We start from the raw sequence: 26,175 nt of genomic DNA on the forward strand, positions 1-26,175 counted from the left end.
GTGAAACTGATAAAGCCAGGATGCACTGATCACACTAGGTCAAGACCAGCTTTATCTCTTTTCCTGGATTTCTAAATTGTGCTTTTGTGAAACAACCCTATGTTCTGGTTTTAAACACAAACTCACTTCATTTTGATTTTTCAAACAAAATATTTTCTGTCATTTTTCTTCTCCAGTAAATGCATCTTAATTTAAGAATTACTATGAAAGGAAAAGAAGATAGTAAGGAAGAACAAATGGCTTTACTTTACAACTTACCCTAAACCAATTTAATAGTATATTGTTCAATTGCATGAAACACATGGTTAGATTTACAGTTTCCCCTCATATGTACTAATGGAGCGGTCTTCAGCATTTAAAGCTATACTGCTGTTCGAGACGTTTCAGTGGATCTCAGCGTCTGATATTCAGCAAATCCTCTCCTGTATCGAGAGGAAAGTGTTTCCAGCTCAACAGTGTGTGTGTGTGTATGTGATAAAGCAGGATCTGTTCATCCCTCAGGGTCAGGGGTCATTTCTTATAACGAGGGCATTGCATTAACAAGCACTAATTGGATGCATTTCCCAGTTCTTCCCAAACCTGAAGGTCAGAGACCGAGGATGAGACGAGATGGAACTGTTATAGCCATTTCCCTTCTTTTTTTTTTATTGTTGCTGGAATATCAATTTTAAAAAAGTTTGAGTTTGAATAATGACTAAACTGGCCAGGCTCTTAGTCAGCTGTTCTTCTCTGTCCTTGGACATCTCTCGAGTGTCTGAAGCTTTACAAAGTGTTGTATATTGACATGCGCATACTGTCCTCTAGAGGCAAACATTGGCAGCACAATCATACATTTCCATAATTTATAAATATAAGAATCATTATTAAGAGTCATCCTGTTAATATAATTTTGAAACAAACCGGTTATTGATTTGAGAGAATATCCCACTTTCTCCACAGATCTCTAGCCTGTGTTCAGCGTGACAGAAGTGATGAACACTAAACGATCCATAAACATCAATACTGTAGAAATATAGATCTTTAGGCCATTAATGAACATTCAGAATTCTTCCCCTCAAACAGAAACTTCAGATGTTTATATGAGTGAAGGACAGGAATATTAACAACTTAAATTTGTCTTTGCTATCATACAGATTCATGTTGGTTTTAACTCTTCTTAAGAGACTGAAATATACATGTGCTCACATGATAGTTTTTGGTGAAGCATCCGAGTTAATACAGTTAACAAACTCTCATAAATGTAAAGGAGCAGACGACAGCGGCGATGAGGAATCAGGGTCTTTAAGAGGCATATTTACACAAAAGGTACAACAGATTATAATGGCTAGAACTATCTTATTTAAATCTACCTGATACAAGCTCAATGCAAGGAAACTACAGCACATGAAAACACGAAGGAAAGAGGAGTAAAACCCACATGGTTATAAAACAGATAAAACTCGTTCAGTGCTGGAGTTCACTTCGCTGATCCACAGAGAGTCGTCAGCCGGTTCTGCATTAGGAAAACAACATTAAGTCATGCAGTTTACAAAAGGTGTTTAAATTCCATTTAATAGTGTACGATGACAGGTTTCTGCAGGCGTTATAAAGAGGCTATTATAAAGACATTAGGAGCAAATACACACACTTTAAGGAATAGAGAACAGTGTGTGTTCTCCAAACAGCCAGGGAGAAATCAGACAAACTTTCAAAATACAATTTAAAGGGATAGTTCACTTTTTAATTCACGTAAAAAAAAAAAAAGTCTTTAGTCGCTCTGCTGTTGACCTCTAGAACACAAACTCTACTGATTTCAGACCTTCATACTGATTAAAGTTAAACTCGGAGTGGGTCGTACCTGCAGGTTCCTGATGCTCTGCAGGGCTTTCTGGTCCAGCCGACTCAGATCCGCAGAGTCCATCTCACTGGCCAGCAGCTGCACACACTGACACATGAACAGAAAGAGAGAGAGTTATTTAATGCACTGTCAGCATCCAAGGCTATTTCCATGGCTAAAATTCAACTTCAAAAATACAAATATCATATAAATACAATAAAACCAAGCACAAGTCGTCATATTATCAGGGTTCCCACACCTCAGGTTACCTCAAACTAAAGGACTTTCCAGATCCAACACCCTCAAACTCAAGGACTTAATGTGGACACGCACATCAAGAGAGAGCATGCGTCATGTGACCTTGTAAGATGCATTGGTACAGTTTTCATGTGTTAAACTGCATTTATTTTTGGCCATATGACAGATCTGATATTCAATTTGTGGTATTTCTGTTTTACATAAAACTGAAGAATCTTCGGTACTAGGGATGCAGCGATCAGCGGATTTCACAATTAACCGCGATTTAAAATGTCATGGGTAATTAATCGTAAAGTTAATGGTTAATTAATAAAAATGCAAATGAGTAGAGCGGACAAAGGCTATAGATCTCAATAAGAGTGACGATGCAAAAAAAGAGCTCTATTCGGTATGGTTTTCTGTGCGCACAAACCCGACAACTGCAGCCATGCACAACAGAGACCGCGCGCAAGGATTGAACTGAGCTTTCTTTCATGTCTTAATAGACAAACCCACACAACATTGTCTAAATGTCCGTTTTGGACAGTATTCATGTAATCTATGTCGGTTATGTCTTAAATAGTTGTGAGTGTATCGGTGTGAATCAGTGCAATTGGATCCGCATTAGACATGATCCGACGTCTTAAAGTGACAGTGTAAACCTAATGCGGTCTGTGTCCTTAATATTGATCAAGCAACAAAAGAAAGAGAAAAGCATTCACTGTTTGTTAATAGCTGTAATAAGGATTCATTATATTCATAGAAATAAATATGTCTGCTTGAAAGAACAAAAGAATGATGTATCCAAGTAGTTATAAAGAATGCATATATCAATAATTGAAAAGAAGACTGTTTTACTTTAGGAAATGTGGTTTTAATTTGTTTTCTTTTAAGAGAAATACATGGTTAATATTTAGCATACATTTAATTCAACAGATCCAAAGACTGTTTATTCTTATTTTCATTGGGATTTATTATCCCTTTATATTATCATTTATGTTTTAAGTCAAATACCAATAAGATATTGTTTATTTTCTACTTCAGGTTGAAAATAAATTTATAACAAACTAAACCCTGATCTATTTCAATCAAAGAGTCCTACAGCCTTTGACTTAATTTGATCTTTTTAAAAGGAAAATACTGAATGTTTACAAAGGACTGCTCTTTAACTCCAAAGAAAGAGATTATTGTTTGTCATTTTACAATTTTGTACCATGTTGTGGCAGCAATAAAGAACACATTAAAATCTAGTGTTGAGTGGTCATGTGATATTATACATTAGTAGTGTTGTGAAATTAATTCCATAATAATCGTGATAATCATTAAAGGGGTGGTTTACTGCTTTTTTTCTTTGCATCGTTGTGTTTATGGGGTGCAATAACATGTATTTGAAGTTTTTCTTTTTTAATAAGTCTTATTTTTCATAAATGTAAACTTTATTGTCAGCCGCATTCTCCTTTGTCATATACAGTAAACGACCGGTTGACTTCCTGATTCTATCAAACCTGGGCCGGTGTGTTGTGATTGGCTAAACTGTAGTACACGTTGTCCGGATACTTAATGCCTGTGGCGAGAGGGGCGTGGTTCAGCAAAGTCTGTAGTGTGGGAGCTGGGACGGAGCCGAGCGGTGAATAAGTGGGTCAAGTTCAAATGACAAAAAAAAACACCTGTATGTGATTTTAGTGACTGGCATGAGGAGAGCGCATAAAAGCAGCCCGTGCGGACAACAGTTTGAGAGAGAGAGAGAGAGAGAGAGGCAGCTCGTGCACGTATCCTATGGAGTCCTGTTACCGAACGTGTGACATTTGAAAGCTGTATTCAGCGGGAAGAGTTTTCACAGCAATTGTGTTCAGCAAAGCTGTGTTCAGTGGGAAGAGTATTATCGCCTATTATTTATTTTTGCCTTTGACATTCTGAGTTAACTTTATTTATATCACACATAAAAAACCTGTTCTTACATCACAACGCCCATTACCTTTATGGGCGAAAGTTGCATGTGTATAGAGGGAATGCGCGTGACGTCACCGTCGGCCGGGGTGCCTGCAGTTCCTCAGTGAGTGGCAAAAAGACTGAGCGGCTGTATATGTGTTCAGCGTGAATGCCGCGAAAAACAAACACAACACACACAAATAAAGTGGGAAAGAGCTTTGCGATTGACTGTAGGCCTACAACTAGATTTGACAAGACATCGGAGGTAGGGCTGGGTGATATGGCTGAAAACTTTATCACAATATCAGTTTTTCATATCGGTCGATATCAATAATTATAGATTTTTTTATGACCCATTTAAAATAAGGACTAGGAGAAAAAATCTATTACAATTAAGCATTTTTATTTTACACTTAACCTTCCTCTGATTATAATCCCAAGACAGAAATGTCAACACAACCATGGAAAACTCTAATTAAAAAACGAGGCTGAATCCAACTTCTTATTCAAAGCTTCTTATTGGTGGAACGGATAGCGTCAATAAGAAGCTGCGAATAAGAAGCTGGATTCAGCCTCGTAATGTACACAGAAGTCACGGTTCGGTTCAGACATCACGGTTCAGTAAAATTTTGGTACAATGGAATGAAAAGCAAAACAGAAATATAGAAGGCATTTTTATAAATGTCTTAAGCCTTGTATTTTTTAAATAAGTTTTATTAATAAAGACATAAAACTATTATCAGTGCATTATAGATAAACTGGTTATAATTAGTTTATTAAATTATTAAAAAGACCTTGAGATACGTTTTGTAATTGTACCTGAATTAATTTAAAATTAATTAGCTATATTTCAGATCAATACATGTCTTCCTTAATTTGAATTAACCCGTTATTCTCATCAGAATTATAGATTTCCGTATAAAAAAAAAATACTACCAACACATTTTATTTTATTTTTTAATTTGTAACTTAAAAATAAACAGATTAGTGCTCCGTTTTGAGGACAAGAAATGAAAACCAATGCGGTTTGATGACTGTCAGAGTCTATTTTTGTGACTGTCCAAAAGATGGAACACAGACTGTTTTAAAAAAGGGTCGGATATAATTTTCTTTTAAAACAGTGCGTGTGTGACAGTTGTAGGTTACTGTTTGACAAAAAAAACAGTGTGACAAATGCACAATGTTGTGTTTTATTGCGAGTATAGGCCTACACAATTAAAATTAAACACTTTGCAGATGGACGGTGGGCCGAACGCTGCTATCTGCTCTAGTTTTTGAAATGATAGATCCTCGAGGATAGAGAAGCTGCTTTTTTCACATAAACTAAATACTTTTTTTCTGAACCCGAATCCGTTTGTTGGCAGTGTCAAATCGATCATAGTTTTTAGAGAACTAAATTTACGTTTAATAAACGGATTAGGCAAACGCGATTGAGTACTATACCTCTAACCAATCAAAAAACGAATTTTATCGTCACGTGACTAACATCAGCCAATCGTATTCGTTCAAAATAGATAAACATACCACGACTGTAACTTATCACATGGCATGCGTTCTCTAGCTAGCTGGCCACGAGTTTACACCATTAATTTTTCTCTGACGAAATCCACACAATCAAACATTTTCAGCACAGCAGGAGTCGAGAAACATTAACAGCGGCATCCAAGATTCCAGGTGTAACATTATTTTGCTCCGGTAAGTAAAGTTACTGCTGTTTATACCTGTCTAATAACATTAGCTAATCTGTTAGCTTTTTGCATGAACTCTGTAAATCATTAACATATAACGTTATTCCGTTTTATGTTTGTATTTATAGGTAACGTTACTCTTGTTAGAAATGACACAGATCACAGAGAAGAAAACATTTGTTTTAAGGAGATTCAGAGCTAACGTGTTAGCATGTAGACGTTAGCTAGATGTAATTTCAGCAATTCATGTTAACGTAACTTAAACAGAGTAATTCTATTAGGCTGCAGCGCTGTAAATTGGGATATGAAAGACGATTACCCTCGCCCGCGGAAAATATTCAGATACTTATATTGCCAGCAAGCCCTGCCATCCCCGGCCCACCATATAGTAAATATGTTTCAGCCTTTAAACCATTTTTCACCAAAAAAAAAAAGGTTTTATAAAAAACATCTCACTTAAATCAGCCTTTAAATCATTTTTCACAGAAACAAAATGTGTTATAAAAAGATAAACCTCCAATATTTCAGCATTTAAATTTTAAATCATTTTTATAAAAAGAGTGAGTCTAAAAGCTTAACTTTTATTAATAGTAAAATCCGGTCCCATTTTCCCGTGGTGTCTGTTATTGCTAAGCATCCATGCACTGCGCTCTCCACAATGACAAAGAAGTTAATGGAACTGGACTGTAAAAGGAAGCATAACGCTTCCTTTTACAGTACAGTATACTTACCTAGAAAGTACTGGCTAATATAAGGTAAGTAGGCTACATGGAACAGATGTAGGTTTAGGGGTAGGGGCTTTTATACAGGGGCAGTGTGCATGTTGTGCTCAAAGCACTGCAAATAGAACAGTTACTGCATCTACAGTTACAATAAAGTGCCATCAGATAAATTGTAATTAGAACAAAATAAAAATAATGAAGTGTAATGCTTACAGTGCAGGTCTACTATATGGCCAATTAGCCTATTCACTGTTAAAACAAACAAACAGACTGACCTCTACAGCCTAAATTTCAAATACATCAACCCTGCAGTTATCCGGATAATAAGTGTTCTGATCTTACCGATTCCATTTACACCTGGCCACATAAATGTGTTTTTGCAAAATGGATATAAATCCGATCTTCAACTCCCGCGTTATATGCAGATTTAATGGATTGCACGCCACCAAAAGCAACAAATATGAGCTGCATTTTATTAATCAGCTAATTTCAAAATCAAAGACAGCAAAAAGAGAGAGTGGCAACAGCCCTGGTAAGAGATAATTTCTTTATAGATTGTTTCTTTACTTGAAGATGATTGTGCGTTAAGCGTCTGTGACTTACTTTCACTTTCATTTACGATGTTTGCACTTTGGCTTGATGAATAGACGCTCTGCTCATCTGCGGTGATGCATCGCAGTAGCACCGTCATATCTGACTATAACATGACATATAGCCTATAACACGCTCTCACTCTTTTAGCATTTTTGGGAGGAGTAAAATATACATATGTGGTTTCAACAACCAGATTGTGTTTACACCTAGATCCAAACACAATGCGAGCCAGACTACCTCCAGATGTGGTCAGGCAGATCCGATCACAACGTATTTACATCTTGCATTAACATGCGTTTTTTATTATCCGGATAACTTATCTGGATACAGATCGCATTTTAATATCAGGAGTAAGCTAAATGGGGTCTCAGTTTCAGCGCGCTGTGACTGTTCCATTGTTAAAGTCAGACTCAACAACGTGTGTGAACCCTGTGAACGTGAAGCGTATAACGCGTGTGAATTACAACAATAATGAGGTTAGCCCCACCCGCAGCTTAGCAGTAGGTTGCACGCACATGTCGGACCAGATGCTGAAAATAGACAGGCGGCAAAAATAAACGCATTAATCGATTCTCTTGCGCACGCATCGATGCATTGAATCGTCGGCTGTATAATCGATGCAAATCGATTAATATTTACACCCCTAATTATTACACCACGATAGCACTACTAAAAAGTATGACATTATCCGGTTTTTGGCCATACATTAATTTATAGGCTACAAAAACACGCTTCAGAGCGTCGGCGCACTGGTTAACAGGTTAAATAAGCTATCATTGTCCACAGTTTATGAAATGAACACAAGCCATCCCGCGGTAATATGTGTATATTGCGCAGTGGCATAATCACACGAATAGTTTACATTGAAACTAATTTGTTTAAAAAGGAGGCTATTGCAGTAACAACGCAGGTTCACATAAAATCATTATAACATGACATTTTTTGATCTAACGAGTATTGGCGAGGCAAAAACAGACTGTCGCGCGTATTGTTTTTTACTTCTTCCAATTAGCCTACTATGTAAAAAAACAACAACAAGAAAACATGTTACTTGTTCAATTAATAAACAGTTTGTTTTATGTCAAATCGCTAAAGACGAAATTGGCCTCCCTTTCTGTCATTGCATTTTTTTTGTTTTGTTTTATATAAATATTCAACTTTTGCTCCGATTGTCGAATGGCATTTTGAATGGTCGAATGGCCTACGCGAGGCAAACTATTCTCAAAGACTTACTTTTAGTCATTTGGGTAGCACACATATTCGGAATTAGCCTGACTACATCAGACTTCCTACTTCTGCTAATTTCATTTCGCTTCTGTAGTGAGTCTGAGATAGCAGCCTATCTTTCAGTTTTCCACCGGCCTGAAAACAGCTGGCCAATCAACGAACAGAGGGCGGGCTGAGAGCTGTGACGTAGACTCTAAGCGCCGAGTTTTACATTGTAGTTAGAGAAATCGAAAACCGAAACAACCGCGGAAATGGGAAACAAGACAAGGGATGAAATTCGCTCTGTTATGGAGAACATTCCGGGGTTTTTCAAACTGAAGCAAAAGTCGTTTACACTTACAGCCATGTTCACTCCGGTATTTCGCTCGCATCATCAGTGTTTACTGATGGGATAGGACCAGCGCGTGCACTTCTGCCGCTCTAGGCAAAAAACAATTTTGCTGCCTCTCTATTTGCAACGTATACCAGCAAAAACCAGCATGCTTGGCCATTATGTAGCTTGCACAACGCGCATACACTTTTGATTCTCTCGTCAACACGGATGCAGCCGTTTTTATTTTTGCAAATCATTATAACAAGGAAAAATATTAACACTTCAAGCTTAGGCATTTAGGCTACCCAATTTTTTCAGGCTAATTGTAGTAATGACGGATCAGACCTGTTTGGCCATAACTATATGGATACTATAACTATGGATACTATACTATAACTTACCCCCATTCAATTTCAGTTCTCCGTCTTTTACGGCCATGACAAGAACGTCGGTCTCCTCGGCTGTGAACGCTCCTGGTGCGCTTTGATTATCATATTATTATTATTATCATAATAATAACAACAATCCACCATATTTCGTTTCGACATCTCGCTGCATTAGTCCCAGATATGTGATTCATGAACGATCTGTTCATTGTGTATGTCACGTGACAAATGAACGTAAGACTCGGAAGGTAAAGTGATTGTTCCCTGTAAATAATTTTTTTACTGCATTATGATTTCTTAATACAGAATATGAATAACATTGCGTAGGTGGATGTGATCGGGGAATTTGGCTGTTAAAATTATAACATTAAGCCACTTAAATAAACGAAATGACTCGAATGACTCAGAGAATCAGTAAAATGAACTTCCTATTCATGACTCGCAAGAGCAGTGGCTCGGTCTCGCCCTCGAAGCGCTGCGGGGTGGCGGAAGCTAAATCATTCATGACTCGTGAAAGCAGGGCACGTCGACGTTGCGGGGCGGCCGCAACTCAGTAATTCATATAAATAACCTAGTTTGTAAATGGTTTATTCCCGGTTGGCACACATTTTGCAGCCCTTACAAAAGCGCCACTCTCTGTTTACAGAGAAAGTTCGATCATAGATTTGAGTTCGATGCATAATGTCTCGATACGGCCGTGTCGGCGCATAACACACGTCATAAATAAACTTATCTGATTGGCTTACGAGTTAGCTATGATTTTAAACTTCAGAGAAGCGCCCCCTTGCGAGAGAGAAAACACTTCTCTATTATGCCATTCCAGACTCGGACGCCAGACTCCAGCCGACACGCAGTTTTATTTACCACACACACATACACTGAAGACACACGTGTGACGCTTGGGCTGTTTTTTGAACTTCCTCACCAGGCTCTAGATCCACTCTGAAAGTCAATTCGTGATCAGTTCACCACTTCATTTGTGAAACTATCATCATGACGATCATGACAAACTCACAGAAACCCCAAAGGGCTTCACGGCAACCAGTCAAAATAAAAGTTTGGTTAAACTTGACAGAAATATATTACTGTTGTACAGTAGAAATAGGAAAAGTGCAGATGTAATAATACATTAACACTAATACGAATAAATTATAAATTTTTTAAACAAAACTTAACAAGGAATTATTCATGTTTATTGTGCAGCACATTTGACAAAAAGTTTGATAAAATTAGTGTTTTATGGCTTAATTTTATTACCAGCAAAAACAGAATTATTGTTTTTTTTTATACATCTATACATTTAAAAAAAATTAATACATGATTTGAATTATTATACATTCTTTTTGACGTCTAATAATAAAAAAAATTACATGCTCGCTCTGCTACAGTAGCAGGTAGTGTACTTTTATCCCCCTAAAAAAAAAAATCCTAGGGGAAACACTGTATATATACACACACACACACACACACACACACACATATATATATATATATATATATATATACGTGCGTGTGTGTGTGTTTGTGTCTTTTTAAAGTAATTTTAAAGGCTATTGTTCACTTGGATTTATTTTTAATCACCATGGTTTAACCGGTTTTCTGAACAGCCGTCACTGACCTCTCCATTTCCCAGAGGGACACTGATGACCACGTCCTCCCCGCCGCTGGCGATCGGCGAACCGTTGACCGACATGCTGTAGATCTTCTCCCTGTGATGCGCAAGTCTCAATCCTGGAGTCTTTGGCAACCTGACAGACAAAACACGAGCTTCAATTATTCCCGTATTATGCAGATCATCACAGGACCACTGGGGAAAAGGCTTATAGCTCAGATATAAACACTGATGCAGTGATCAAAATCAACTTTTGAAAAAAACTTGACGCTTCAAATAATTGTCTCAATTACTTTGTTACACCAGCAGGTGGCGCCAAGTGACTTGTCATTGAATCATTAATTTAGATTCCTTCAAAAACACTGATTCATCCAGTAATGAAAGTGAAGTCTTTACGAGAGTCATTGAATCATTAATTCAAACAGATTTCTTTTTAAAAAGTAAACCTTTAAATCTATGAATGTTTAACTGCAGGAATTAACATTTTGGCAGAACCTCTATCAAATTACTATTCAGAATTTGTGATTCATGCTGCTCGAATACAAACACATCAATCCTTAATGTCATGTTTCCCATACTTTGATCATATTCATTTGTATACAATTGTTATTTAGATTTCGATGAGGACTTCTGAGAGCATGTAAAGCTGAATGTGAAATGTGATCGCACGTTTAGTTTGAGCAGCTTTATTGAGGTTTTCATACATCACTTGCCTGATTCACAGGACATTTTATTCACATATGGTAAAAACATGCTTTGTCTATTGACAGCATGTTCTGATAAAAAAATAATCCAAAATACTAACTCAATAAAACATGGACTTATTAGCACAATGTTCAGATTTCAGTTCTAGTATGCAGATTTAATCAGATACTGCCTCATTTGCAGTGGTGGAATGTAACAAAGTACAAATACTCTGTTACTTTACTTAAGTACAATTTTCACATCTTTACTTTACTTAAGTAGAATAAATAGTGCATACTTTTTACTTTTACTTCGTTACATTTTGCAGCAATTATTATACTTTGTACTCCACTACATTTCTACAACTTCTGTTACATTTCCATTACATTTTCTGATCAGTTTTTCCCCTGCCAAAACGTAATCGGACCGTTGCACGTTTGTCTCACCAGTGACGTTTGGTTGCCATAGATACATCAACCCGGTCACACTAAATGCGTCTTTCACGCAGTGCTTTTATCGTGCGATTTATACGCGAAAATTTGTCTGTACGGGCATAGGAAACGCACCGTGTGTAATATACGTTTGGTTAGGATTATGGCAAGCCAAGAGGTTCAGAATTACACCATAAATTAATCGCATTTACTGCCAAACATAGTTATTAACATATAGTAAGGATAAGCATGATGTGTATATTGCCTAATTGCAAGCTTGTTTCAGAAATGGTGACATTTTTTTTCCCCATCATTATAGGAGTATTAGGTTGAATGAGTTAGAATTAAATGTTTTATTAATCATTAGAAAATAGACATTAAGAGAATAAATTGTTATGCAAGTACTTTTACTCTTAATACTTAAAAGTACATTTAAAATCAGGTACTTTTTACTTAAGTAAAAGTACAAATAACCAGATAAATATTTACTTTAGTAAAAGTAGAAGTAACACAATGACAACCATACTTAAGTACTGAGATTCAGTACTTCCTCCACCACTGCTCATTTGCATATTAAAAATACAAAACTGTCTTAAATGCACAGTAATTGCATTGCATTAAAAATGCAAAACATACATTTAATTAATATAATTAAAAGCCACACGATGTGCAGTCCCTGACCTGGGGTCGAAGCGCGGCGTGATGAGTGGCGTGGAGCCGATGACCGAGGCTTCGAGGAAGCTTCTCGCAGGAGTGATCAGGGGCTTCCTTGTAGATCTGCGAACAGAAAGCAAGCGGATTGAGAAGTGAACACTGGCTTCTGGGAGGAAAAGCATGATGATCTGGGGTGGAGCAGACCGGACCCCACGCGATTCCAAACCAATGGGGAAATTGCATGTGAAACAATTTTAACAGCGAAAGAGGCGAAACTCGGGACTCGCGCGTTATCTGTGCGCACAGCCAGCCAGCCACACACTCTCAAAGAGAGAGAATTGAATTCACGTTGACTTGCCATAAATTGTCATAATACAGTCTCGTTAACCATTCACTAGTTTATGTCAGAAGTAAACAGTTGAGAAAGAAACAAATGTTTTTTTTTTCGGTTCATGCAGTCAGTCTTAAAGAGACAGCACACACCTAATATCATATGCTGTTGTTTGTCATTAACAAAACAAGAAAATACAGCTTTAACAGAGATGAAACTATTTCATTTCTACAGTGAAATTAAATAGTTTTTTTTTGATGATCGAAAAATGATCCGAGGCTCAAAAAAAGTTACGGAGTCGAACCGTGAACTCGGCGCCCTGCTCCACCACTAGTGCTGATCACATGGTGTACCTCTGGATGGTGTTGCTCTGTTTGCTGATGGAGAGCGCTCTGGCCTTCTTTGATGTCGACGGCGCCTTCTTTGAGGCCTTCTTCTACAGCAGACACATTAAAGAGAAACAGAGTTAGGCTTCTGTACACAAAGCGTTTTCTTAGACGCAAATAACTACAGCATAAACAGTAAAGCATAAGTCTCGGGAGGGAAAGGTCACGAGTTTGACTCCTAGGGAATGCATTAACTGATAAAAAGTTGAATTTGTCTGTTAAATGCATAAATATAAGCTTAGACTACGCTACCGCTAATGTCAAGTCAAGACATCATCTATACAGCGCTGTAACAGTACAGGTGTTTCACAGCAGCTTTACAGTGATAACAGGAGATTACAGTAACAGAGTGTTTAGGCTTTACAGCAGAACTAGAGTAAAGTTATTGTCCAGATAAAGTTAGTTTTGATTGATTCACTTCTGTTGTAAAGATCATCAGTTATTAACTTAGCTTAGCATCAGTTATTAACTTACTTAAATTCTGTCAGTATTTAAACCCTCATGTTGTTCCAACCCCATAAAACCTTAGCTCATCTTCGGAACACAAATTAAGATATTTTTGATGAAATCTGAGAGCTGGATCACTCCTGCATAGTAGTCCATAGGCTTCTTGAGAAATTGAAACTTGCCACCCTCGAAAAGTTATTAAAGACATCATTAAATTAGTCCAAGTGACTTCAGTGGCTCAATCTTAACTTTATCATGCGACGAGAATACTTTGTGCGAAAAAACAAACAAAAATAACTACTTAATTTCAACTATTCACTTCCTTCTCTATGAGCCTCTAATCAGTTAACAGTGTGATAGCTTAGAGCTGCGTCACATATAGGCTCACTATTGGCTGACGCTGGTAGTGTGTGATGCGTGTGATGTACAATAACAAAAGCTTACGTTATTAAACTAGTAACCTGACTCGAGGCAGAGAGAGAAGTAAATGAATAGTTGAAATAAAGTTGTTATTTTTGTTGTTTTATGCACACAAAAAGTTCTCGTCGTTTGCTAAACTTAAAGGTCCTATATGTAACTATTTTTATAAAATGAAACCTTTTTTTATTGCCCATGTTTGAAAGGGTTGTAATAACACATTGCAATGATCCACTTTTCGGGTTTTGCCATTACCTCTGAAGGCCAATATTCATATTTATATGTGAAGTCTCCGGGTCGGATTTCCTGTGAAATCCATCAATTGTGACGTGCATGCGTGCTCCCGAGCCTCTCTAAATAAGGACACTGACTACCGGTCCAAAACTTAGAGCAATCCGCCATTATTATTTCTCGCTCCAATTTTGTAGTCCGAGCTCAATGATGCAGAAGTTACGAGAGGGCAAGTCAAAATGTTCGGTTTTTGGATGTAGTGACCTGAAGCACTTCAAGGATTCCCACTTCAACAACCTCCGCCAGTATAAAGAAGGGTTTGCCGATTGACCTCGTCTGAATGAGATGTAAATTCCTTCTATCTTTGGAGACGACAAAGAGCATTTCGATAAGCTGTAAATATCGTTAATAAAAATAAAGTACTTTACTTTCTTAAAACACATGGTGGTCATGGTTTAGCAGTACCTTTTTCTTTCTTTGTTTTGAAGTAACGTTACACGTCTGCAGTATTATTGTTGAGTTTCATCAATGGTCATTTAGCTGCTGTGTTTTCTGATGCTTTTCTAAACGCATCATATTATCAATACAGATTTTTTGTGTTCGATTAGACCGTAGTCATTTATCTTGTCAGTGTGCTTGTTTTAACAAGAGAAATAGTCGACTTTCACTAATAACACAAAACGGTTAACTCACATACCAATACATCCATATGAAGAGGTTGTTCTGCAGGTTCGTCGTCTATCAACTCGCTCGCTCTGGCTCGAATATGTAACAGGGTTTTTCCTGCATAGACAATTATGAGGCGGCCGCCTCCATCAAATTTCGGGCCGCCTCCGCCTCTCGACAAAACTCAAGTCAGGGAATCACATGATTAGATCCCTCTTTTCCACAGACACGGTTCCTCTGCGGGTTCACGGCCTGTGTCCATTCTCAAACCGTTCTGTGCATTTCGACGGCATCAGAAAAAGCATTTAAACTTTCTGGTTTCAGTTCAGTCATCACAACCACCACAGACGCACGCAAGTCAAGAAGCATCTTCCTTCCGCAGCATCGAAGTGCCTTCACTTGTCACAGCCAGGTACCAATAGTGTTTTTCCTAAGCTTTGGCTTTGTTGTGAAATTAAAACACTTAGTTACTTAAAATATATCCATAGAGCCAGTCTGACTTAGGCAATAGTCCAACATTTTTCTGCCGTTTTTATAAAATAAGCTATCACAAGTAACTTAGCAGGCACGTAATTTACTACTGTTTTGTAATTTCATGGCTTACTAATTTACATTGCATAAGTTAGTATTTTTTTTTTGCGCTTTACATTCAAGTGATATACAGGGCTTGTCAGATGTTACCAGCTCAGTAACATCTGACAGGACAGGAAAGTTAGTTTTTCTGAGGCGAGGAAACTTTATTTCGAAATAAGTTACGAAAATAATGTTAGAATAATGACACTGACATAGTCTGACAACATCTCATCTGACAGCAGATACTGAATCAGGTACAAAGTGTTTTTTCTCAGGACTCAGAGTGATGGGGAGTCACGTTAGCCTCTGCAAGATGGCTACAGGTATAAACAATTTAAATTTAAGACTTAAGACTTTAATACCACTTCTAAATTAAAGATCAAACTTACAATGGAAATATTACTGTATATTTTCAGTTAATTTATATTTCCAAGTAAACACACTGTCTGTTCAAAAATATGGTAAAATGACAATAACCAATTGTCAATTCGTACGTGCAGATGCCTGTGGTGGAGTACAGTGGAGTGAAAAGAAATATAGAAGGCATTTTCATAAATGTCTTAAAAATAATAAAGCATATTAATAAAGGCTTAGATTTAATTCACTAATAAAGTATATTAATAAAGGCTTAGATTTAATTCACTAATAAAGGCATAGAACCAGTTTATTTATAGTGTACTGATAATAGTTTCACATTAGTTTGTTAATTTAACTAATAAAAAAAACTGAGATGTGTTTGGTTATTGTACCTTTTAAGTAATAAATTAAAATTAATTTGCTATATTTCAGATCAATATATTTATTTTCCTTAATTTTAATTAACCCTAACTTTATTCTCATCATAAGAATTATAAATAATTGATTTCCGTATAAAATAATACTACAAACACTTAAAAATAAACAGATTAGTGCCCTGTTTTGGGTAGGGTGACCACCCGTCCCGCTTAGCGCGTGCGTGCACAGCGTTTGAAGCCCAATTCATGCGTCCTGCAAATTGAAACCGTGTCACGCATAATCAATGGTTCCTCAAAAAAAAAAAAAAAAAAAAGGCAGTCTATATCCTCGAGACCCAGGCAGCCAAACGTTGTGCCTGAACTCGTTCACGTTCATGAACTTGTTCATATTTTGGGTGAACTGAACGCATTGTTTTACTGCCTGTCCTGATTAAGGTGTGAACTCGTTCATTCTGGTGTCTGTGAAGTGAACGCACGCTCTCTCAGTTTAACTTCGTTCAATGGGGTGCCAGATTTCTATAGAGCCTTCCAGGCGAAAACCCGGCTAAAACTCAACGTAAATAAGGCTTAATACGTAGAGTAAAAACACCCAATCTGGCAACACAAGCCACCAGTGTCGCACCGCGGCCGCCGTCGACAAAGGCGTCATATGATAATTTAAACGGATTTTATAACGAGGTCGGTGAAGATGGGAAAAATCTTAAATTTCTGTGCAAACTTTGAACTGAACTAGTTCATTTTAAAATGTGTGAACTGAACTTTGAACTAGTTCAGAAAGTAAGAACTTCCCCAAGACTGGTTGCCACTCCCACGTGACCTGCTGACTAGGTTGTCAACTTTTTCATTGTTGTCATGACCGCACACCTTGTCGTTCCGTGAACCTCTGGAGTTGTGAGTTTAGACTTTTTTTTAAAACTGTTCCTGTGGTGTTGAGGAACTATAATTCCTGTTAATCCTATAATTTTATATTTTTATTTATTTAAAGTGAATTCATTGTAATGAAAAATAAATAAAATTAAATGGCTAAAGTAAATCGTAAGTGGAAGTGCATCTGTCAATTCATTGAATGTTCAAAATATTCATTTTATTTAGAAAATGGCCTATTCATGAGCATATATCAGCAATTACACATGTTTAGGGAATAGGACATTATTAATGTATGTGCTTTTTTTTGAACAATTATTCATGTACAAACAGTAAGGCAATAGTAACAATTCTAGATATGGGTAAACCACTATCAGAGACTGCCCGTGGGATGGGGGCACCGCCGCGCCAAGCAGTGTCCCACATTGTCCCTCAGAAACATACCCCTTGTCCCCCCTTGGGCTTATTAGCAGGTGGTCACCCTAGTTTTGAGGACAAGAAATGAAAACCAATGCGATATGATGAATGTCCGAAAGATGGAACTCTGTAACGGCCACCTAGTGTTCAGTAGTGTTCATGACATGTTGATAAGACTTTACTTACTTAGGATTTACTGTAATAACACCAGAGCCCATCACTAACTGTTACCATGGAAGTTTAGCAGGTAGCCTATAATGCTTTCAAGTAACATCACGTTGGTTTTATTTTGACATTGTGAGTACAATTGCTGCCCTCAAATGTTAATCTGAACTAAAATAAACCTTTGTTTATAACTACAACAATATTACATTTCATTTTGTCCAAGGAGCAGTTTTGCTTTATATGCTCCTCAGAAAAGTCAAGTATAGCTCCATCATTGCTCAAAGTTAAAAAATATCATACTTTGATGTTAGTTTTAATAAAAATATAATGAGAAAAAAAAAAAAAAAAAGGAAATTTCTCTGCCATTTCTTTCTTTTTGCGGTATGGGAAATGCACCGAACCGTATCAAACCGAACAGTGTCGAACCGTGAATTTTGTGAACTGTTACACCCCTAATGCTTATGTAAATACAATAACTTTAGACATGACTTGAAAGCCTGTTATGTAGATTAAAAAACCCATGCTAGCACAAACCTTCTTCACCGTAGACTTCAGAGGAGCGATGTTTTCACCCTCTGAGTTTGCACCGTTCTTAGCTTCTGCAAATGAGGTGAAAGAGGAAATCAGCTTTGAGAATGCAGGAGAGTATGTTTTACAAGATCACGGAGGATACAAAAAGTACCTTTTCCTGCGCATTTGGGAATCGCATGATTCTCAGCAATAGCAAGCTCCACTTGAGCAGCCCCTTCCCTCAACTAGAGAGAGAGAGAGAGAGAGAAAGTTAAAATCAAGAACAATGATGGATTTGGCAAACATTGGTGTAACTTGTTTAGTGGATGTACCTTTGAATCGTCCACTTGTGATTTTGGCTTCTCTAAATCTAAAGGTAAAATGAGAATCGTGAGTCAGAATATCAAAGTACAGTTACATTATATTCGTATTGCTTTGCTGTTTTTCCAGTTGTTTACATTATTATGCATGCTCTAATGACCATAACTGAGAGACCAACTTACATGGACTACTATATATATATATATATATATATATATATATATATATATATATATATATATATATACACATATATATATATATATATATATACATATATATATATATATACACATATATATATATATATATATATATATATATATATATATATATATATATATATATATATACATACATGCACACACAGGGTTTCCGCGGGGTTGTAAAAGGTAGTAAATTAAATTATACCAAATTAAGGCCAGTAAAAAGTAGTAAACGTCATCTGACGAGGTAGTACATTTTCGAAGCCCCATCTAACTGGGTCTATATGGTTTTCAATTAGGGTAATTTACGAGTGCAGGCTAGGCTTGCCGCTAGGGGTGTGCTAAAAAAAAAAAAAAAAAAGAGGAAAAAAAAAAAAAAAAAAAGATACAGCAATATATCGCAATTTTTATATTCATGATATACAACATCGATTTCCAGCTCAAAACATCGATGTAAAAAATAATTATCACGTTTTAAACGGGGTGTGACCTGGTGAACTATAACATCCGTTCCTGTTGATGTCGCAGAATGGCAGCTTTAGTTTCCTTCAACTTGCTGTCCTGGGTGTGGCCGTGGGTGCCTGGACGGGCACCATAGAGCGCCAATTTCAGTAGTGAAAGCTGCAAGCGACATGACAGGCGCAGCCGACAAAATTGCTTCGGCCCCTTCGCAATATAAAGCCGATGTGTGGGTGCACTTCGGTTTTAAAAACAAACCAGGGAGATTGTACTTGGATAAAACAAACGCAATATGCACGCTTTGTCACGCTGCTATCAAATATTCAGGTAACACAACTAATTTACGAACGCACCTCGTCAGACGTCATGCAGAAATAATGTTGAAAGAGAAGCAACCGAAACCTGGCGACCAGAAGCATACTACACTGCATAACAAACTTCCATCTAACTCAGCTCGAGCTTTAAAAATAATAAGAGTCGTTGGTGCATTTCATTTGTCATGATTTGCGGCTATACAGTGTCGTTGACAACCGTGGCTTGAGGTATATGGTAAACACAATGGAGCCGCTCTATGTGATCCCGACTCGCAAACACATTACCGAGGTAACTGTGCCCAGGATGTATGAAGAGGTGATGCAAGCTGTAAAAGCATCTCTTGGCTCAGCAGAATTAGTGGCCTTAACATGCGATGGCTGGACATCGAGGGCAAATGAATAGTACGTTACAATCACGGCGCACTACATCAACGAGAATTGGGAACTGATTTCTCATGTTTTGCAGACGAGGGCAATGCATGAGAGCCATACTGGCAGTAACATCGCCGAGGTGTTGGAAGATGCATTAGAGGAATGGGATATAAAAAGCAAGGACCCCGCGGTTGTCACTGACAACGTGTCAAACATGACCGTTGCAGCGCAGATAGCTGGTATGCTGCATATTAAATGTTTTGCGCATACTTTGAACACCAGTCGCACGTTTACTGGGAAGAGTGAGAAGAATAACTAACTTTTTCAGACGCAGTACCATAGCCAGCCATGTACTGCATGAAAAACAAAAACTTCTAAATCTGCCTCACCACAAACTGATCACTGACGTAATCACCAGATGGAATAGTGCACACGACATGCTGCAGCGCTTCCTAGAACAGCAGCCAGCCATCCATGCTGCACTCCTCTCAGCTGAGGTGAGGAAGAAAGAGAAGGACATCTGCACCCTCAGTGAGGCAGACATAACAGCTGCTGAAGAAGTGGTCACTGCTATGAAGCCCATGAAGGTAGCTACACAAGTCATGTCAGAAGAGACCACTCCAACACTTTCAGTTGTAGCACCACTCCTTGCCCAGCTGACCCACAACCTAGAAGACAGCCCAACAGATTCCAACTTAGTAAAGGAAATGAAATCTGCCATGTGCCAGGATCTCAAAAAGAGGTACAAGGAGCTTGAACAAGGAGACGCTTTATGTGGCCACCGCTATGGATCCGAGATTTAAGGCCCTGCCCTACCTGTCAGAAGACAAACGCCAGGACATCTATGCTACAATCCTTGCAGAAGCTACAGGGAGCAAAGCATTACAGGTAAGATAAACAATGCCATATCACAAAACATACTGTTGTCTTGTCAAGATGCATCTACATTTATAAGTAGTCATTCAAATTTTCAGTATTAAAATCACATACCAGTAAAAGATAGGCAAACATCTTGGCCTATAGTATAGTGTAAGTGTATATAGGGTAGTTTGATACATTTAATTATTTCATTGTACTGGAATTAAAGGGATAGTTCACCCAAAAAATAAAATTCTGTCATTATTTACACACCCTCATGTTGTTTCAAACCTGTATGCATTACTTTCTTCTGCTGTGAACACAAAAGAAGATATTTTGAATAATGTCAGTAACCAGACAGTTGATGGACCCCATTGACTTATATAGTATATTTTTTCTCCCTACTAATAAGTCAAAGGGGCCCCATCAACTGTCTGGTTACTGACATTATTCAAAATATCTTCTTTTGTGTTCAGCAGAAGAAAGAAATTCATACAGGTTTGAAACAACTTGAGGGTGAGTAAATAATGACATAATTTTTTATTATCAGCGAGTTGTTTTTTTGTCCATTCAAGCAATTGATGCTGAATTGCCAATTGACGCTTATTTCGAAAGTGAAAGTATAACGCGCACGCATTTAAAAGCTATTTAACCCCCCCACCCGCCCTGGGCGGTTCAAGCTGGTAATGTTACCTTAGCTTGGCGGTAAACCTGTGCTCCGCGCGAGTTTATCAAGTAAATACGGGCAAGTGCAAGTTTTCGGACCTCTGGCTGGAGGACGCTCAGATTAAAGACTGGCTTAGGCCAGTAGTTGGAAACACTCAAGAAACTTTTTGCAACGTTTGCAAAAAAACGATAAATATTACTTGGATGGGGGTGAAGGTGGTTAATTCCCACAGGGAGTCTACTAGCCACCAAACCAGGATGCGGAGGACGCAACACCCAGCTACCGCTGTTTTACGCTGGACCAGCAGCTACATCAACGCCATTAACCTCCACTGCTCCCCCAACCTTATTGCGCCTTCCCTCCTCGTGCCCGAAGCTACAAAACCGTTTAAAACCCATAAAAGCAACAATTATTAATAATACTTACAGGTTGTGATTCATAGGAGGAAGCTGATCCATATGCACTGGGTAAGTTCCTGAGCCCTCCTTCAGGAACAACCGCTTGCGAATCCACATAAATTTTGAATTAATTTATGTTTTTGAACGATTAATTAAAATGATGAGAACACAGGGCTCGACATTAAGGCTCGTCCGCTTGTCCGGAACAAGTGGATTTTTTGTAGGACAAGTAGAAGAGAAAATTAGTTGTCCGACCGGACAAGTTAAAGTCCCTGTAAAGTCAAAATTAAGTATGTATTCCGAGTCTGTCATTCCACAGAAAAATGTGTTATTAGCCACCCAGCCAAATTTGAATGATAAAAAAAAAATAAAATCCAGGAAGTACATAAAATAAGCTATCAAAATCATGACAAAATGAGCAGATTCTCTGCTCTCAAACGCTGGGGGCGTGTCGGCTGGCTGCGCTGAAACCACGCCCACTCACGGGAAAGCTGTCGATGGTGATGTTAGCTGATTAGGTTTTGGAGACGAGAGGATGAACACTGAGGCGGGAGATCGTCGTTTCGGCCTCGTTCACCAGTAACAGCGGATTATCAGTGAATCCAAGTTGTCTCTGAGGAAAGTTTATAAAATGATCCCGTGTAAAACGATCACTACAGAGGTACAGAGGCTCTTCATCAAGGTATAAGCTCTCTAAAAACCTCTTCTTGATGTGATCGTTTTTAGGGGAATTGAAATGAAGATACCGATCTGTTTTGTACATGATCGCATCCAGGTAGTAGCCCATGCATGTCCGTGTCGAAGGCATAGCTAGCTAGAAAACTGTAGGCTCACTGTAGTAACTAATAGTACTGACAGTCACTCGCGATTGAGCAGTGAATGCGAATGTGCTCGGAGAGTGTGTGTGGAGAGGGGGAGATCAGACTCAGTGCGTCATCAAATAGGGGGGTGTCCAGCAGCTCATGAATTCCAGTGCATCACGGAGCCCTGTTTTAGCCCCGCCCAATTAATCCGTAAAATTGCAATGTTGAAAAACTGTTTAACTCCACATTTCAGTACTTCACAGTTCACAGACTTTGTAATATGTTTTAGCAATACATATGCAACATTTATAATGTGTTTAGAACTTTTTTGTAGAATTGCCTTTACAGGGACTTTAAATTTCAAACAAAATAAAATGCCATGTTGCTCCACGTTATGTGCCACTTACGTCTATTTTACAGATTTAATTTTACCGATTTGAAATGAACACATTTGTCGCGCTGCCTGTGAATGTCCTGAATGTGACTCACAGAAAGACGCGCGCCAGTAAAATGCTCATGCACAAACCGCGCTCCAGAAGTTCTCTTTCGCGCTTTAACAAACATCAACACACACAATTAAGCCAAAATCTCATTTGTCATAAGAGCAGTCTTATGATGGACATAAAGAGTTGTGACTCGTGAGAGAATGAGGCGCGTGTGAGATCCGCGTCTCTGTCCCACTCCTCTTAAAGGGCCAACTACCAATAAAGCGTTCAGTCAGTAAAGTTAAAGAGCATATTGCAGGTTAAAAAAAAATCAGGGAGCCGCAGCCTCGGCTCAGTGAAGAGTAGGCTGGTATTCAGTGACCGCGGTCGTCTGTCAGTGTGCTTTCGGTACTTTTTGTATTTTAATTTCATCGTCATGGTAAATTATTGTGTTTGTGGAGGTTGCATAAACTCAGGCCTGTCAGTACTTCAAGGTCGAGTCCACAAGTTTCCATTACAAGAAAATGGACTGTGCTATTGCCTATATCTTTCGTTCCTGGTGCGGTTTGTGCAGGTGAAGAGACGGGATTTCTCTTCCGCATCGGCTTCGGAAAACGCGGTCGTGTGTAGTGTTCACTTCAGATCAAACGATTAGCATCCCGCCGATCAACATGAGATGCCGAAGCAAAAATATTGATCGTCATATACTATACCAATGGCATCAAATAGTGTGATATATAGGTAACTTAGTCTTGTCATGCCCTAAATGGAGGCATCTTGTAATTGAAAAACAAAATTGGTTGTTTAAATACTCAAATCTTTAATTTTCTGTTTATGTTATAACCCAGGTGAAAAATATGTATTAAAATTTTTACCTGAGTGCTTTTAGTACAATAGAAATATACTTTAGTAAAGTTTTTATACATTTAATAGTGTAAATCTACCCTAAACATACTAATGTCTGCTGGCCTGTTATAGGATCATAATAATCTGTACAGTATTGTGAGCACAGTGTATATCATTAGCGAGCGTGTACATCTATAAGCACGTCTCTCATCAGAAGACACTGTTCTCCACTGGTTCTCACATCACAACTCAATTTGTCTCCGACCGTTCTGTCTGAAATTATCCTGGCCAGTCCCTGCTCTCCTTTAGCATAGCAGGCTCAGAACTTTATGGCTTGATCAGTCATACGAGTATTTCCTCAGCGTCCGAAATGTCATTGCTATCCATTGTTTTCCTGTTGTGTGAATCGACCGCTCTCCCCAGTCTCCCGCTCATTGCGTCACGCCCGCCACGCCCATTTTCAGACACGGAAGTAAAACTTTCTGACAAAAACGAATTTCCATAAGCTTCTGTAGCATATTTATAAGAATATTTTAAAGAAAATCTAGTTCCTACAATGTTTTTCTATGCATTGACTCGTTGGGTCCTCTAACCTGCAATATGCCCTTTAATGAAACAGCAAATTAATTGGCGCAGTAATTGGGCACGGCCAGAATGTCTCTACATCACGATGTAACAGCTAATGACTCGTTTCAAAAACAATTCATTTCATAGACTCAGAGTCGACTCTAACTTTTGAAAGACAATAACTTTAGATGCGGTGCACTTTCAGATATAAATCTTTGCAGGATGTTTTAATTCCCTTATTAGAGCTATATTCCACACCATATGAACAGTCATTTTCAAAAATCCATGATAGGGGCTCTTTAAATATGTGAAATATTTGTCACTGTTATTGGAGTTGTCATTAAGAATAGAGCATCTTGTAGTACTGCAGTGCTTTATCATTATGTTTATGCATTATGCTAACAAACAATAACTGACTGGGTCTGTCATCTGACCAATCACCGTCGATTAGCGTCACGCAAAGGAGTGGTTTGAAAAAATGAGTCGTTGTACGAATAATTTGGGAGTCGGTGAGCAAATCAGATAAAAATAAATGCATATTATAAGACAAATAAAAGTGTTTATCCTTGCAAGCATATTAAACTGCTTTTGGGAACTCCTAAAACAAAAATAAGAACATTTCAAATGCTATGACAGGGGCTCTTTAACACTGCTACAGTTGAAGTTTGAAGCCATGTTGGTAGTAAAAATATTGTGATGGTAGTAAAATAGGTGGTAAATGTGTGTGTGTGTGTATATATGTATATATGTGTGTATATATATATATATATATATAGTAGTCAACATTTGAAGTGGGTCAAAAAAGTTTGTCAAAGTACAGGTATTGTTTAGGGTGACCAACAGTCCTGTTTTCATGTCCTGGCAGTTTTTTATAAAGTGATGAAAATGTCCTGGTTATCAAAAAACTGCTGGGAAAGATCAGCTCTAGAGCAAAATATAGAGGCAAACAAAGAGGATGAAGAGGAAAAACAGGATAAAGAGGAAGAAAACTAAAGATGTAAATAGATTTTGTTTGTTTTTGCAAGATTATGAGAGCTGTTTTTGTTCAATTTGGAGAAATTTCTTGTAATCATTATTTAAATACTTATTTTTCAGAAAATACATTATTGCTCTCATTTAATTCATAATTTGTCAAACCTGTCATAATAAAACATGTTGAGTAAGTTAACCTCAAAGAAGCTTATCTGAATTTGTTTCTTGTAGGAGGCATCGCTTACATTTAATGTATTGAAATTAATAAGGCATCTTGGAGTAAACATCGAGTATTATTTGAGTATTTGTTCACCGGGCCGAGTGTCCTTGTTTTTGGTAATCAAAATATGGTCACCCTAGTTAGTATTGTTCAAAATATGTAACGTTATGGTTTGATGAAAGGTTTTGATCCACTTGAAATGTTGACTACTGTAATAATTTGCCAGATGTGGTAAAGAGAGAGTGTTGTCTTACTGCAATACTCGATCCAGTTCATCTTCCTCACCGCCATGGGAAGCTTGATCAGAGCCGTTTTATAAAGATTATCCGCATCTTTCAGGAGATTGTTCGTCTTATCCTTCAGTCTTTCTACAATGGTATGAACTGAAAACAAAGAATAAGCAGAAATATAGACAAATACAGCCTAAACATTGTGCATACAGAATACAGCGAGTAAAGTAAGAAACCTTCGTCGTCGAAATCCAGCAGAAAAGCTTCCAGTTTGGGGGTTTTGGGATTCTTCTTGGTTTTGGCATTTTGCGTGCGTTTTCTGGGCGCCATGATGAAACTTACCAACGAACACGACTAATTCCTTCAGCCTCGCAACGATAACGCTCGTATGTGTTAGTTCATTAAATCAAATTAATGTTTCTTACGCTAATAACCCTGTGCGTGTTAGTTAAAACGGCGCGTCTCACTGACTGAGGCAGTTGG

The 26,175-nt window shown here is 37.9% G+C and overlaps 1 protein-coding gene across 1 annotated transcript; it reads right to left on the reverse strand.

Moving 5' to 3' along the window:
* Positions 1-1,265: 1,265 nt before the first annotated feature.
* Positions 1,266-26,175, reverse strand: cdca8 (cell division cycle associated 8). The gene is made up of 10 exons (XM_039668650.2): positions 25,929-26,175; positions 25,717-25,845; positions 18,367-18,404; positions 18,207-18,279; positions 18,059-18,123; positions 12,978-13,060; positions 12,321-12,416; positions 10,531-10,660; positions 1,838-1,924; positions 1,266-1,492 (listed from the first exon to the last, which is right to left on the reverse strand). The coding sequence occupies exons 1-10, from the start codon at positions 26,020-26,022 to the stop codon at positions 1,457-1,459; spliced, it is 831 nt and encodes a 276-aa protein (XP_039524584.2). The 5' UTR covers positions 26,023-26,175; the 3' UTR covers positions 1,266-1,456.

This window comes from Pimephales promelas, chromosome 18, assembly GCF_988280905.1.
Source record: "Pimephales promelas chromosome 18, fPimPro1.hap1.1, whole genome shotgun sequence".
NCBI lineage: Eukaryota > Metazoa > Chordata > Actinopteri > Cypriniformes > Leuciscidae > Pimephales > Pimephales promelas.